The 13,959-nt window shown below is 47.2% G+C and overlaps 1 protein-coding gene across 1 annotated transcript in view; it reads left to right on the top strand.

Annotated features, from left to right (window-relative positions):
- The first annotated feature begins 532 nt into the window (after window positions 1-532).
- The window catches only part of LOC137651328 (glucose-induced degradation protein 4 homolog), a 40,229-nt gene continuing 26,802 nt past the window's right edge, over window positions 533-13,959 (top strand). Inside the window, exon 1 of the mRNA XM_068384612.1 lies at window positions 533-733. Coding sequence (XP_068240713.1) covers window positions 578-733 — 156 coding nt within the window. The 5' untranslated portion in view covers window positions 533-577. The remainder of the gene's footprint in view (window positions 734-13,959) is intronic.

Genomic DNA, 13,959 nt, shown 5'->3' with positions numbered 1-13,959 from the left:
ATTTCGTAATCAAATAAAGATGACTAATTTATTTTCAGATATCCTACTTTTAATATTTACATTAAATGCATATTTTTTCTGTTTTATATGGTTAGTCATAAATTCTTGTTAATATCATGTGCCTTTTAAATTAGTGCCGAATTGCAGTTTTCTAATGTTTTTAAACACAACAAAATGTATTCTATAAAGAAATATATGATCTGATCGCATTTTACAAATAATATTTAGAACGATATTGCAATATGCATTTTAAATATGCAGTGACTACGTGTTTTCGTATAATTTTGGCGACCTTCAATAATGAGTCATCTTGACAACCTCTCTCAGTGCCTCAATAGGGCCACCGCCACTGGTTCCAATATTGTTTTCGTAAAACAAATTGACCATTTAAAACATCTATAAAATATAAAACGAGGTAAATAAATTACAACAGAACAATATCGCAAAATACCATATCCTGTTTATCTCATTTTACACCAATTAAGAATTATCAGTAGTAGTTTTTAAAAGACTTTAGAACGAGGATGTGATAACAAGTTCAGTCTTGTTTATGTTGCCATATTAAAGGGACTTCAAGATGCCCGTTAAAACAGAAATGGCCTCGTTAGATCCACCTCCTCCTGCCAATTCAGGGCAGCCAGGGGTGAATCGAAGTCTACTATATAATGGTTCCAGGTTTCAGGGCCACCAAAAATCCAAAGGACAGTCGTACGATGTGGAAGTGGTGTTACAGGTGGGGTGTTCTCATTCATTCGGTTTCCCTCCATTTCTCGAAGTTTCCTCTGTATTTAATTCGCTTCATATTGTGATTGACATGTGTGTTTTTAGTGGTTGTCGTGGCGGAGGTGTTTTTGGTGTATTGTGAATTGAAAGTTAGAAATTAGACCTGGTAGAAAGCTAGGGGAACTTTCTCGGCCCCCTCCCCCTGTCGCAGGAGCATTGCGTAGTGAAAGTGAAAGTTTACGTAAAACTGTTTACCTTTTTGTCTACCGGCGTTTTTAGTACTGAAAAACCTTATGTCAATGATATTTGCTGATTATCATGTTAAAATTTGCCCATTAACGGTCTGTATTTCCTTCCTCATTGGGCTATTTTTCCATATAGTGTAGCTTGTGTAAGACAGATAACCATATTACGATCCTAACTTAGGGTAGGCTTTGCCCTTCATAGTGTGCCAGTTTTTCGTACTTGAATGGCAAACTATAAATAAAATCGCCAGATCTTATCACTGGCTGAATGTCTGCTGTTAGGGTAGGCCGTGGTGCAACCCGAAATGGTTCATAAACTTACTTGCCACAGAGTTTTCCCGTTGACTGCAGGATTATTGAATCTATTGCCACAGTCATTCAGAGTTTTCTCTGGAGCCTTTGTTTATCAGCGGCTAGTTCCATCCGTGTGCATAGAAAATGGGGGTTTTCTCCATTTTCAAGTCGCTCGTAAGACGTGGCCGCTGTACTACAAATATTGTGTCCGTTTTTCTGCAAAACTTTTACACTAGATCATTACCTAACATAAACTTCCCCACCCAGCCCAACTTATAAGCCACGTTCATACCTACGCCCCTGCGACCCCCTTACACTGCTATATTCTTAGCTGGCTGGCATCATACATACAAGTGGCCGCTATCATACGTACACCCCTTTTCTCTTGTTTATTTTTTATAGATCTGCAGGTGATGTGAATTTTATTATAAAGGAAGGGGTAGCATGCTGGATTGTGGGTCAACAAATTTTTGTCCACTGAAATACTTTCCCACACGGCTTATGCGCTTAGCGCAGCATGTACCGTTACCAGAACAGAAGAGCAATGAAATAATGTTTTGTATAACTGTATGATTATTGCGTACAATGCAGTAATTATGCTTAGTCATTTTATTTCAATATAATTTTTAAATTGATAACGAGTTGGAAAAATATATAGTTCATGCAAGTGGCATTAAGTTAAAATACAGGATCATAATTGTCAACTAGTCAAATCACATTCCTCAAATGATTTTTTCTTTGCTGAGGTTCGCTATTTTTGCAAATAAACTTACCTCACTGCTCCTCTGTTCTGAGAGGCTTTACGTGGATGAGCTCTGCACGCCAGTCGTATGGGTCATTATTTCGCGGATGTTTTTGACTTTGGGTTGAACAACTATAGCTATATAATGAACGACAGCGTTTTGAACATAATTACTGAAATTGATGATTTTACTCTAAATTAAATATGTTGAATTCCTCTGTGGGAGACATTTTCTTCTGATTGTAGTCTTGGTGCAATGGAAGCAGAGGTTAAAATAAATATGGTTCATGTAAAACAACATCCAGGAACTTGTGCATAAATGTTCGGAAGCTCTTGATTGGTTAAAAAAAAAGCCAGTTTTGATGACGTCATACAAAATTCCGAAAGGCTGGCAAAAGCATGGGCAGTAATCCACTATCAGTCTCCCAAAAATAAACAGTGGACATAAACAATAAAATGGTGTTCACATTTTAATCAATCAATTTGTAGCCTAAGCCAATATGCCTCATACATATCTCCTCTGTGATGATTGATATTAGCCCATATATGGACATTACCCACTATACATTATGGCATATCTCATTAAATGTTACATTGTGATAGGCATCTACAAAACCCTTAGCATTCTTTTGAACCTTCATCGTGTAGCATAATGCAGGGAATAATAATTTAAGTGTTATAGGCAGGAAAAAAATAAAATTTAAAAGAGATCATCTTTGTACAGAGAATTGATTTTCAATATACAGTACATGTATTCTGTAAAAGAAAGATAGGCATTTGAAATATTAAAAAGGTTAAGTCTAATTACGTTTTAAGTCTGTTAAAAAATTACCAATCATCGTTAGGGGCGCTCGTACAGATGGAATCCAGAAGTAAGGATGTGTGGCAGACATTGATTACAAGAAGAACACATCCTGTTTATATTATCATATTCTGGTGTAAATCCTTTTGGTTTACATATAAAAATCAGAGCAAAGTGCAGGTTCAAGTTTGTCAGTTACCAAAGACAATTATATTTAGTAGTAAGGTTCAGGGTGCTGAACCTTCTGACTGTTTTGAACCTTCGTCTTGTAGCATAACGCAGGGAATTGCTCTAGTAATTTAAATGATAGGGACAGAGCATATGCACAAAAGATCAGTTTACATAGCCACCCCTCTATCCAAGGTAGGACTGGTCAGTGGCCGAGAATTATTTTGCAGGTAGACCTAATCCCTTTCCCCCCTTTTATAGTTCTCAAGGAATGGTAGGTTGTGTTCACTAAAGAAAGCCATTATGGATTCTCACCTATACATTGACAACATTGTACGTTATCCATTGACATGAAAATTCAGCTGTACTTTATATCAAACATAACAAATTAATAGGAATTAATGATGTTACTGACCAGGTCAATTGAAGTAGTGACGTGCTTTCTGTATCGTACAATATTTCTAGATATCTCTGCTGATTGCTGCATGGCAGGCCTCAAAACAATTGATATTTTGTTCCGTAACTGGAATACAAACCACGCTATTTAATAGGGGTATACTTTCGGCATGGCTGAAATGATGAACCATTAATTTTTAACGAAGGTTTACTACCCACACCGCTTGTTAGCGGGGGTAGGGGAGGGTAGCTTGCTACCCCTCCCTCTTCTCACACACCTGTGCTTGAGCTCACTTTGCTCTCGGCTCGGATGGTGGTCGGACGTGTCCGCTCTCATCCTCGCTGTCATATTGACAGCCATTTAATTGCTTTTGTTCTTTTCTTTTTCTAGTTTCTGTATATGTGAAGCTGGCCTCTGCGATCATGCGCACCTGCCCTGGGTTTCCCGACCGCCCCTGTGGAACGTTCATGTTGGCGGTCGAGACTGATCCTCACGCCCTTTGTCCTTCTTGTATGGGCCAACGGTGTGATAGTACCAACAAGTGTAGTTGTTTATCCTATGAAAAAAACTTTTGTGGGCGTTTACTAGTGTTGATATTAGTGAAATCGAGTGTTAAAAGTCAGTGGTTTCTTTTGTATGTGAGGTCTGTGGCAAAAGGCCTGACCCAGCATTTTTGTCTTGGGGTGGGGTTACTTGAAAAGTCATTGAAAAATTATTCAATATGCCCATCCTTAGAAAACGAAAAGAAAATTTTAGTCCCGTGAAAGATCTTGATCTATTTATGACCGAAATTGACACGGTACTCCAAGGGAAGGAGGGAAAGAAAATGGCAGCAAGGGAAGGAGGTAAAGAAAATGGCAGCAACTAACATGCAAGTGAACGTCGCTGATGAAGAATGTGATGATGGAGGCAATGAGGGCAGGTGTGGGTATTGTGAGACCTTCCACTTTATGTCAAGAATAGCAAAAATGTGGCAGCTTTCAAGAAAAACCTGAAGACTTATCTCTTTGGAAACTGTTACAATAGTGATCTGAAAACTAAGCCTGAATATAAATGCTTGCGAATAATTGAAAAGATACAGAGCAAAACATAAACTGGAAAGAAATTATTTTCACACATCAAGGCCCGCCTGAACAGATTCTTAGTGTCTGATGGAGGGCGAGAAATAAACCCCTAAAAGTAAGTAGTGAGTGTAGGGAGTGGTCTGCTTCCCAGTGGGAGAGGTTTTCGCGACAATGGAAGAAGTCCAAACAGGATATTTCTCCTTCGAAGATTGCATCGAAAGGAGAAAAACCCAAGGCCTCTTCTTCCGTTGCCCAAACCTCCTCCAAAGTTCCCACTCGGTTGGTTTCTTTCGAGAGACCGTTGAGTGGTAGCGTAGACCGATGTATTGTTAAGCAACCTCAGGTCTCGAGAGATGACGCTGCTTCCCCTAGCGAAGCAGCCCCACCTCTCCCCCGGGGCAGGATATGTCACTCACCTCCTTATTTCAGCTTTGGTCCTCCTTGGGGCTACGGGTTCGCCCTCCAAGGGCGTTTTGCTTAAGTACATCCAATTGGGTGCTGCTGTCAAGCAATCGTCGTCACCGTCAGAGGTTGATTCTGTCTCTTGTTGACGTTGTGGTGTCAGAGGTATCCAATGCGGTCTCACCCATCTCCTCTTCCACTCCAAACTCTACGGTAGCTCACGGCTTAGTTTCTTCCATTCCTGTTCAACCTACGAGGGGGAAACTTAAGTCCATCGTCAGTCTCTCCTGCTAGTGTTTCTCCCCCTCGGGGGAGCTTACAGAGACTCCTCTTCGGAGGACTGCAGAAGGTCCGCTTGCTGATCCAACGGCCCCCAGAGGGCACATTCATCGGAAGGCTCGCCTTGATCTTCACCATAGAGGCCTGCCTTCACCTGCGGTTCAACATCTTCGATGCAGGCCCCCGCAGAGGAGCCTCGAGACCAATCATCCATCACTGCACCTGCATTGGTCTTGGACCTCTGCAGATCGTTCGCGATCTCCTTCGGTGGAAGGTCGTCCTTTTAAAGGACCTTTTTACCTTTCACCCGACAGACCTGCCGTCGCCGTTCCTGCATAGGCCTAACAAGGCTCCATCCAAGCGTGCTATTGCGCGCCCACGAAACCTGACAAGCGCTCTTTAGTAGCTCGTCAGGCCCCATCACTACGCGCGGACATTCATCCTAACCCTAACATAGGGCATCAAGAGCGGATGCGCATACGCTCCAACAAGAGCATAGCTCCATCATCACGCGCTATGCGTGCCGTCATGCGCACATGCACCCACGATCTGCCCGCCAGCGTTCACCTGCGCGCCATCAATCTCCTGTGCAAGGGCGCTCTCCTGAGCGCCAGCACTCCCCTACATGGCAGCGCTCTCCCGCTCGCCAACATTCTCCTGCACGTGTGCATACGCGCCCAACATCTCACTCTCCTGCGCGCCATGGTGCGCACCATCCTACGCGCCAGGTTAAACCTGCGCGCCAACTTTCCACTGATAGCAGGGCTTCTGGGAAGTCAGCCATGCAGCCTTCTCCCGCGCGCCAACCCTTACCAATGCGCCAGTCTTCTCCCGCGCGCATCTGCAATGATATGCGCGCATGCCCTGCCCACGTTCATCAATCCTCTCCGAGGGATGCGCACCAACATTCTCCCGCGCGCCACGCATAAATCCACTGCACGCCCGCACGCTAGGGAACTTTCTCCTGCGCGTGCCCTACGGCCGGCACAGACGTGCGCGAACAGTCTTCCGCGCGCGAGCCCCGATATTCTCCCTCGCACAAGACTACACACCCCTATGAACGACGTGCGGCAAGGTCGCCATCGCTTCATTCCCCTCCCTGCAAGCGCATGCCACCGCGCATTGTGGGAGAAGGGAAACTTCCAGAGGGGTCCAGGATCCCGAGCTACCACAGGCTAACCCACCAATAATAGTGACTCCTCCCAGGGTTCCTTCAGTCCCTTTCCCTTCAAAGGGTATGTCGACATCGCGTCTGTCAGCCAACAGCCCTGGTTCGGTGCCCTGATAAGAGCTGTAGCTCAGGCTTTCAAGCCTGTCTTCTCTGAATTGGGACACAGAACCATGGCTTCTTCTACCCCTTTGAAGAGAAAAAGAGGAGTTCTAGACGCGGTCACTTCCCCTAGGGCGAAACTGACTCCATGCAGACTTTGAGGCAGGTTTCTTCTATTCCTCAGACTGCCTCTCCTTCCCTTTCAGACCAAGGTTTCCAGTCTCCAAGGGCATCACGCGAGGCGAGATTTTCCCCCATCGCACCAATGGAGGAAACCTCTCTTCGCGCTGAGAGGTCCACTCATTCAGGGATTGGAAGGAACATGCCACCCTCGTCAATGTTGGAGCTTTATATTCTTCCCAAGAAGGAATGTAAAGACTCCAAAACATTGCCTAAGTCCTCTACTAGGACTAGGATGGAGCCAACTAGCCACTCAGGGAATGTCCGCGACTCTCCCCAAGAAGAGCCTTCGGGGATAGAAGGAGACTTCGCTGCAAGTCCTACAGCAAGAGGTGACCAGCAAGAGTCAGAACATGCGTTTTGGTAAGTTCTGACTCTAATGACGGCTCTCAACTGGTTTTCCAACCCAGAGATCCCTCCTCGAGAGGGCAAAGACATGGTCTTAGACTGTTTCTTTGGTACTCAAAAGCCCTCTAAGACCAGTGCAGCCTTGCCCTGGGCTCAAGGGGTAAAGAGTACCAGGGAAAAGATCTCACAACAGCTCTCCGAGATGTTCTCCTCCAGCTGTTCCGGTACCACCAACAAGCTCCTCCCACCTCCTCACGTACAGCAGAGGAGGTACTTCGAGATCCTAGAGGAGCCTTGTCTAGCTCTTCCACTTCACCACTCACTGGAAGAGCTAACCAAGGGGAGTCCCTCTTGAGAGACTCTCCAACCGGCAGGTCTCGTTCTCGGCAGCCGAGATCACCCAATCAGGAGAAAGTTGCGAAGTGTGCTATGCAAGCCACTTCGTGGCTCAATATCTGGTTTGGGGACCTTAGGTATCCTGATACGTTCTGAGGATTTCTCCAAGGAACCTACCAGGATAGCTATGGAAACCCTCCTTCTCTCAGGTACTCGCACGATCGAGTTTCTGGCCCACCAAGTCTTGAACTTGTGGGCAAATACCATCCTGAAACATCGGGATGCAGTAGCTGAGAGATTCCATCAGGAGGTCCCTAGCGCTGAGATCAATAGGGTCAGACATTCCTCCATAGAGGGGTCTGTTCTTTTCGAGCCTAAGGATGTGGAACATGCCGCTGATAGGTGGAGGAAGTCTCATCAAGATTCCCTCCTTCATAGGGCTTTAACATATAAACCCTATAAGCCTTTAGCACCACAGCAGTCCCGTCCAGTCAAGACCACTATGACGACAACAGCAGCGAAGACTTTGGTGTCTAAGCCCTTTCCTGTCAAAGAAAGGAAAGGCAAAAAGTCCTCCAGGGGAGGCAAAAATCCTAGAAGGAGCAGTCGAGGCCATAAACGCTAAGATAGGCAGTCCCCCTGCATTTCCACTAGTGGGGGGATGCCTACTAAGTTGCTCAAACAGGTGGAAGCAACTCGGGGCCGATTCCTGGACAATCTCTGTGATCAGTCTAGGATATCGCTTCCCGTTCATAACATCTCTACCTCCCCTTACGACGAATCCAGTGTCATTGAGCTCCCTTGCCATGGGATTGGCAAGGGGGCAAGCCCTTCAGGCAGAAGTCCGGACCCTGTTGAAGAAGGGCGCTCTCCAAGAGGTCCTCGACAGATCCCCAGGCTTCTTCAGTCGACTCTTTCTTGTAAAGAAAGCATCTGGAGGCTGGAGACCAGTCATCGACCTCCCAGCTCTGAACAAGTTTGTCAAACAAACTCCGTTTAGTATGGAGACGGCAGACACGGTCAGAATAGCAGTAAGACCGCTAGACTTCATGTGCACACTGGACCTAAACGACGCGTACTTCCAGATCCCAGTCCATCCGTCTTCAAGGAAGTACTTAAGATTCAGCCTAGACAACAGAATGTACCAGTTCAAGGTGCTGTGCTTCGGTCTTTCCACAGCACCACAAGTCTTCACCAGAGATTTCACCCTAGTATCATCTTGGGCACGCAGGATTGGCATCCGTCTCCTCCGTTATCTGGACGACTGGTTAATCCTAGCAGACTCGTTGTCAACCCATCTTCAACACTGAGACAAACTTCTGAGACTTTGCCAAGATCTGGGGGTCATAGTAAATCTCGAGAAGTCTTCCCTGCTTCCCACTCAAAGACTGGTATACTTAGGCATGATTATAGACACCACTCTCCACGAAGCCTTCCCATCAGAAGACAGGATAGCAAGGCTAAGGAAGGTCGCAAGACCTTTTCTCAGACGAGAAGAACTTCCAGCCCAATCGTGGTTACGTCTCCTCGGTCACCTTTCATCGCTGGCCTTTCTAGTTCCCAATGGTCGCCTCAGGATGAGATCCCTCCAGTGGCGACTCAAATCCCGGTGGAATCAAGCGTACGACTCCCTGGCCATCCAGATCCCCATGGGACCTGCGGAACTGACGGATCTCCAGTGGTGGGTGACAGACGAGAACCTACGAAAAGGAGTGGATCTTCTCGTCCTCCCCCCGGATTTTATGCTGTTTTCGGACGCTTCAAAAAAAGGGGGGGCGGGGGCCACGTGCTGCACCACACGACCTCAGTCCTCTGGTCAGAGTCAGAAAAGTACCTCCACATATATATCCTAGAGATGAAGGCCGTCTTTCTAGCCCTTCAGCAGTTCCAACAGTACCTGGCAAGTCACTCTGGTGGTGAAGAGCGACAACACCACACTAGTGGCCTACATCAACAAACAAGGGGGTACTTTTTCGCAGCAACTATCCCATCTAGTGGTAGAAATACTGAGATGGGCCGAAATCCACTCGATACCACTATCAGCACGCTTCATTCCTGGCAAGAGGAATGTGCTCGCCGACAACCTGAGCAGAGCATCTCGGATAGTGAGTACCGAGTGGTCTTTGGATCATCTAGTAGCCAACAAAGTCCCGACTTTGTGGGGTTCTCCGACTGTGGACCTCTTCGCAACGGCCCTGAACTTCAGGCTCCCGCTGTACTGTTCCCTAGTCCCAGACCCCAAGGCTCTCTGGTAAGATGCTTTCCAACAACTGTGGGACAACATTGACGTTTACGCCTTTCCCCCGTTCTGTCTGATGAGGAGGATAGTCAACAAGACCAGAACTTCGGTCAATCTTTCAATGACCCTCATAGCTCAGTTATGGCATCACACAGAATTGTTCCCAGACCTTCTGCAACTCCTAACAGAGCCTCCAAGAGAACTCCCTCCACGACACAATCTACTCAAACAACCACATGTCAACATCTTCCACAAAGCCGTAGCTTCGCTACGACTTCACGCCTGGAGACTATCCAGCATCTCCTCAATTAGAGAGGATTTTCGCAACAAGTTGCAAGTAGGATGTCTGATCATCTGCGAAAATCATCAGCAGCAGTCTACCAGGCAAAGTGGAAAGTCTTCTGTGGTTGTTGTCATGGAAGGGGTATCTCTCCACTCGGTGCCCTATTCCAGCTTTAGCGAAGTTCCTCGTGTATTTGCATGAAGAAATGCGCCTATCAGTCTCGGCAGTGAAAGGCTATCGCTCAGCCTTAAGCCTGGCCTTCAGACTGAAAGGAATGGACATTTCTTCATCGCTAGAACTTTCCCTACTCATACGGAGTTATGAACTTACCTGGCCCCAGTCAGAAGTGAGACCTCCCCCATGGAACTTGGTTCGAGTTCTCAGGTCTCTTAATAGACCTCCCTATGAACTATTATGCCAGGCAACAGATCGCCACCTGACTTGGAGGACAGTGTTCCTGCTAGCTTTGGTCTCGATCAAGCGAGTCAGCAAACTTCATGGTCTCTCAACGACATCGCCCATTCAAGGGGATGGGGAGAGGTAACGTTCAGCTTCGTCCCTGGGTTTTTTTGCTAAGACTCTGAACCCGGGAGTAGCGGATCCTCGATTCGACTCCTTCCGGATTTCTAGTCTCCGTACTGTAACAGATGACCGAGATCATCTCTTACTATGACCAGTAAGGAGTTTGAGTCTGTACCTTAAGAGAACACCCGCAGCCCATCCTCGTGTGCCTGCACTATTCGTCAGCACAGGAAGGACTAAGAGAAGGGTCACCAAGAACACCATCTAAGCATGGATTCGCAGGGTCATTGCCCTTGCACTGAATCCACACCCTCCTCCGTCACGTCACCCAGAGCACATGATGTCAGGGGCATAGCTACGTCCCTGGCCTTTAAAAGAAATTACTCAGTGATGCGGGTTCTTCAAGCTGGGGTGTGGAAACGTCAAAACACGTTCACATCCCTCTACTTGGAAGACGTAACCCACAGGAGACTCGATACGTTTTCTATCAGTCCTGTGGTGGCTGCACAACAGCTGGTTTAAAATTTCAAGCTCCTTATTGGACAAGTAGCAAAAGGTTGAGGGCATTGTTACCCGGTTTTAGTCTGCATGAATGAAAAGGTTTGACTGGCCCTTATTCTTTTCTTCATTCTCCCCTCTCTTGGGGAAAGCAGCATCCTGGGTTCTCTACATAGATGACCTCAAACCACTGCAGGTAAACCATGCTCCCTTGTGTACCTAGTATTAAGATTAATACTATTGCGTCCCCATACCCTGACGAGGTGGTATTGGGAAAGTCCTAGTGCACAGTTTTCCATCCAAAGAACTTCGGAATAACTTTCTAGGACGAGTCACATTTCTACATACCTTCACACACAGCTTGCGTAGGCCGCGAACCTTGCATAGCAAGGTTTTAGCGAGGCGTAGGGACTCCTTATTCCTTGAGTGGTAACAAACTCAGATAAGGAGCCCCCGGGTAAAGCCAAAAAGCCAGATTGGCTGGGACGTCCACCCTTCGTAATGGGTGAGTTACCCCTATTAAATAGCGTGGTTTGTATTCTAGTTACGGAACAAATGACAAATTCATTGATAATTTGTATTTTTCCTAACTATACAAACCTTAGCTATTAAACCAAACTTGCCTGCCAGCCCTATCCCCCTTGAAGTCCTACCTCCAAGCAAAGTGAGCTCAATCACAGGTATGTGAGGGGGAGCGGTAGCAAGCTACCCTCCCTACCCCCGCTAACTAGCGGTGTGGGTAGTTAACCCTAGTTAAAAATTAATGGCTAGTCATTTCAGCTACGTTGAAAGTAATACCCCTATTAAATAGCTAAGGTTTGTATAGTTAGGAAAAATACAAATTATCTATGAATTTGTCATTTTCAATATTAAACTTACCCGATAATCATGTAGCTGTCAACTCCGTTGCCCGACAGAATTCTATGGAGGGATACGCCAGCTATCACAATACTAGAAGGGGGTGTACTTACCAGCGCCACCTGTGGCCAGGTACTCAATCATTTGTTGTTGACACCTCCTCAATTATTCCTCTGTCGTGCTTCCGGCTAGACGTTCTGGGATACGCTTATGGTCTTCGAGTTTATTCACGGATATTTGGTGAAGTATTCTCTCAGATTAACAGCTGTCGCTTTACTGGAATCCTTCTTATATTAGCTAGATAGCTTTTATATAATACTGATATAACGGTTAACGAATTTTGCTTGTTTTTGGATCACCCTTTGGCTAACTCTTTGAATACAAGATGTCTGACGTTTCGCAAGCCCCCTCCCATAGACGATGTAGGTCTTGCAATAGGCGTATTCCGAAGGCCTCGGTAGATCCTCACACCGCTTGTTCTGACTGTAGGGACAGGCCCTGTCTATTAGAAAATCGATGTGAGGAATGCGCCGGACTTTCGGAATTGGAATTTGTCCGTCTTTTAAAATATTCATCTAAGTTAGAGAGAGGTAGAGTTAGGAGAAGTTCTTCTCACTCTTCTATGTTTTCCTCACCTCATGATCCCCTACCTTTTCCTACCCCTGTAGTGGCTACCCCCGAACCTACTGTGTGCCCTCCGCCTGATATGTCAGTTGTTTTGCGTGCTATTCAGGCTTTAGGCGATAAAGTAGAATCAGTGGTAAGTGACCATAAGTCTCTGATGGCCGAAGTTAAAGAACTGAAGGTCAAGAGTGCAGTGGGTGGGATTAGTGCCAGTGCTGTGACGAGTGCTAGTGCCAGTGCTGTGACGAGTGCTAGTGTCGGTGCAGTGCCAAGTGCTAGTGGTGCCAGTGTGGTGCGTGAGGATTTTTCTGTGCGAGCCAGTCGTCCTCCCAGTCCGGGACCTCTTGCAAGCTCCCATGCCCAGGGGAGAAGCAATGTCGAAGGGCTTAAGGGTTCGACAGGCCTTGTTAGGCGCACAGAACTATCCTCGGTGGTTGCGGGCGTGTCTTCCTTAGACCGTCACTCCCACCTGCAGACGATTGAGCCCGTCTTTTTCTCGTCCGCTGATCAACTAGCAGGGAAGAAACGTTGGTCTCAGGTCTCGAGACCGCTTAAACGTAGAGTCCAGTCCGCGAGTGCTCAGCCAGGTTGCAGTCATTGGCTCAGCTCTGACTCGCCTCAGTCATCTGTCGACTGTACTCCGCCCAAGAGGAGTAAGGTTCTGCCAAAACAGAGCCCGACTGTTAAGACTTTACCTCAGTCTGTTATCGTTTCTGCCGATCCCAAGTGGACCCTGCTTCAGTCCATGCAAGCTCAGCTTTCGGACTTGATGCGTGAGTGTCGGGCTGAGAGTGTTGCACCTCCTCCTCCGCCTACACTCCCTCCGCCTGTTCTCGCTCCGCCTGTGCTCGCCCCGCCTGCACTTGCTCCGCCTGGTCGCAGCACCATCTGCCAGGCGTACGATGTTGAGCCACTTTCGGAGTTCGCTGTTCCCAGTGGTGTTCAGCCTCAGCCTTCTTTAAGGCAACCCTTGCTTTGGGATCAGGAGAGTTATTCCACTCTTCCTCCGCCTCCCCTTGCTGCTCCACCAGTGGTGCAACTCTCGGTTGGGGTACAACAACCTCTCCCCTCCGTGAGTCTGTCTGCTCAGCCATCGCTGCAGCGAGCTCAACCCTCCTCAAGGCAAGCTCCTCTATACCCTGGACTTGCGCCTCAGGAGCCTCAGCTTGCGAGAACTTTACCTTGTTCTGCGCAGCCTCAACCTCATCATGCTCCGCTCATCTCACAGGAACAGGAACGGACTACTCCGCCTCCGTCCTCCGCTCAGCTTGTGCAATCCTTGGGTTCAACCTCTCTTGCTAGGAGTCAACCTCCTTCACCCATGCGCCTGCCTTCTGCTTCGTCTGTTGTTCAGCCTTTGCAGTCTGAGCCTCAGGTTTTCCCTCAACAGTCACTGGAAGAGGAAACCACTGTTATTGTTCCTACCCGCTCTGACTCTGCGGTTCAGCATTCTGGTCCGATCGCTTCGCTACCCTCTGCTGATGAGGTGTCGGATGATGAGGAGGCACACCTTGATCCCTCATCAGACGTGGACGAATCTAAGCTTTCTCCACCGTCGATTGATTTTCGTAAGGTCTTGGCTCTACTCAGGGAGATTTACCCAGACCACTTCGTCTCTGCTATTCCCCGCTCTCCACCATCTGAGTTTTCGCTGGGCGTACAACAAGCTAAGTCCAACTATACTA

The sequence above is a fragment of the Palaemon carinicauda genome, chromosome 12 (genome assembly GCF_036898095.1).
Source record: "Palaemon carinicauda isolate YSFRI2023 chromosome 12, ASM3689809v2, whole genome shotgun sequence".
In the NCBI taxonomy this organism is placed as follows: Eukaryota; Metazoa; Arthropoda; class Malacostraca; order Decapoda; family Palaemonidae; genus Palaemon; species Palaemon carinicauda.
Note: the sequence above shows the minus strand (reverse complement) of the source record. Positions and strands in the feature narration are given on the sequence as shown.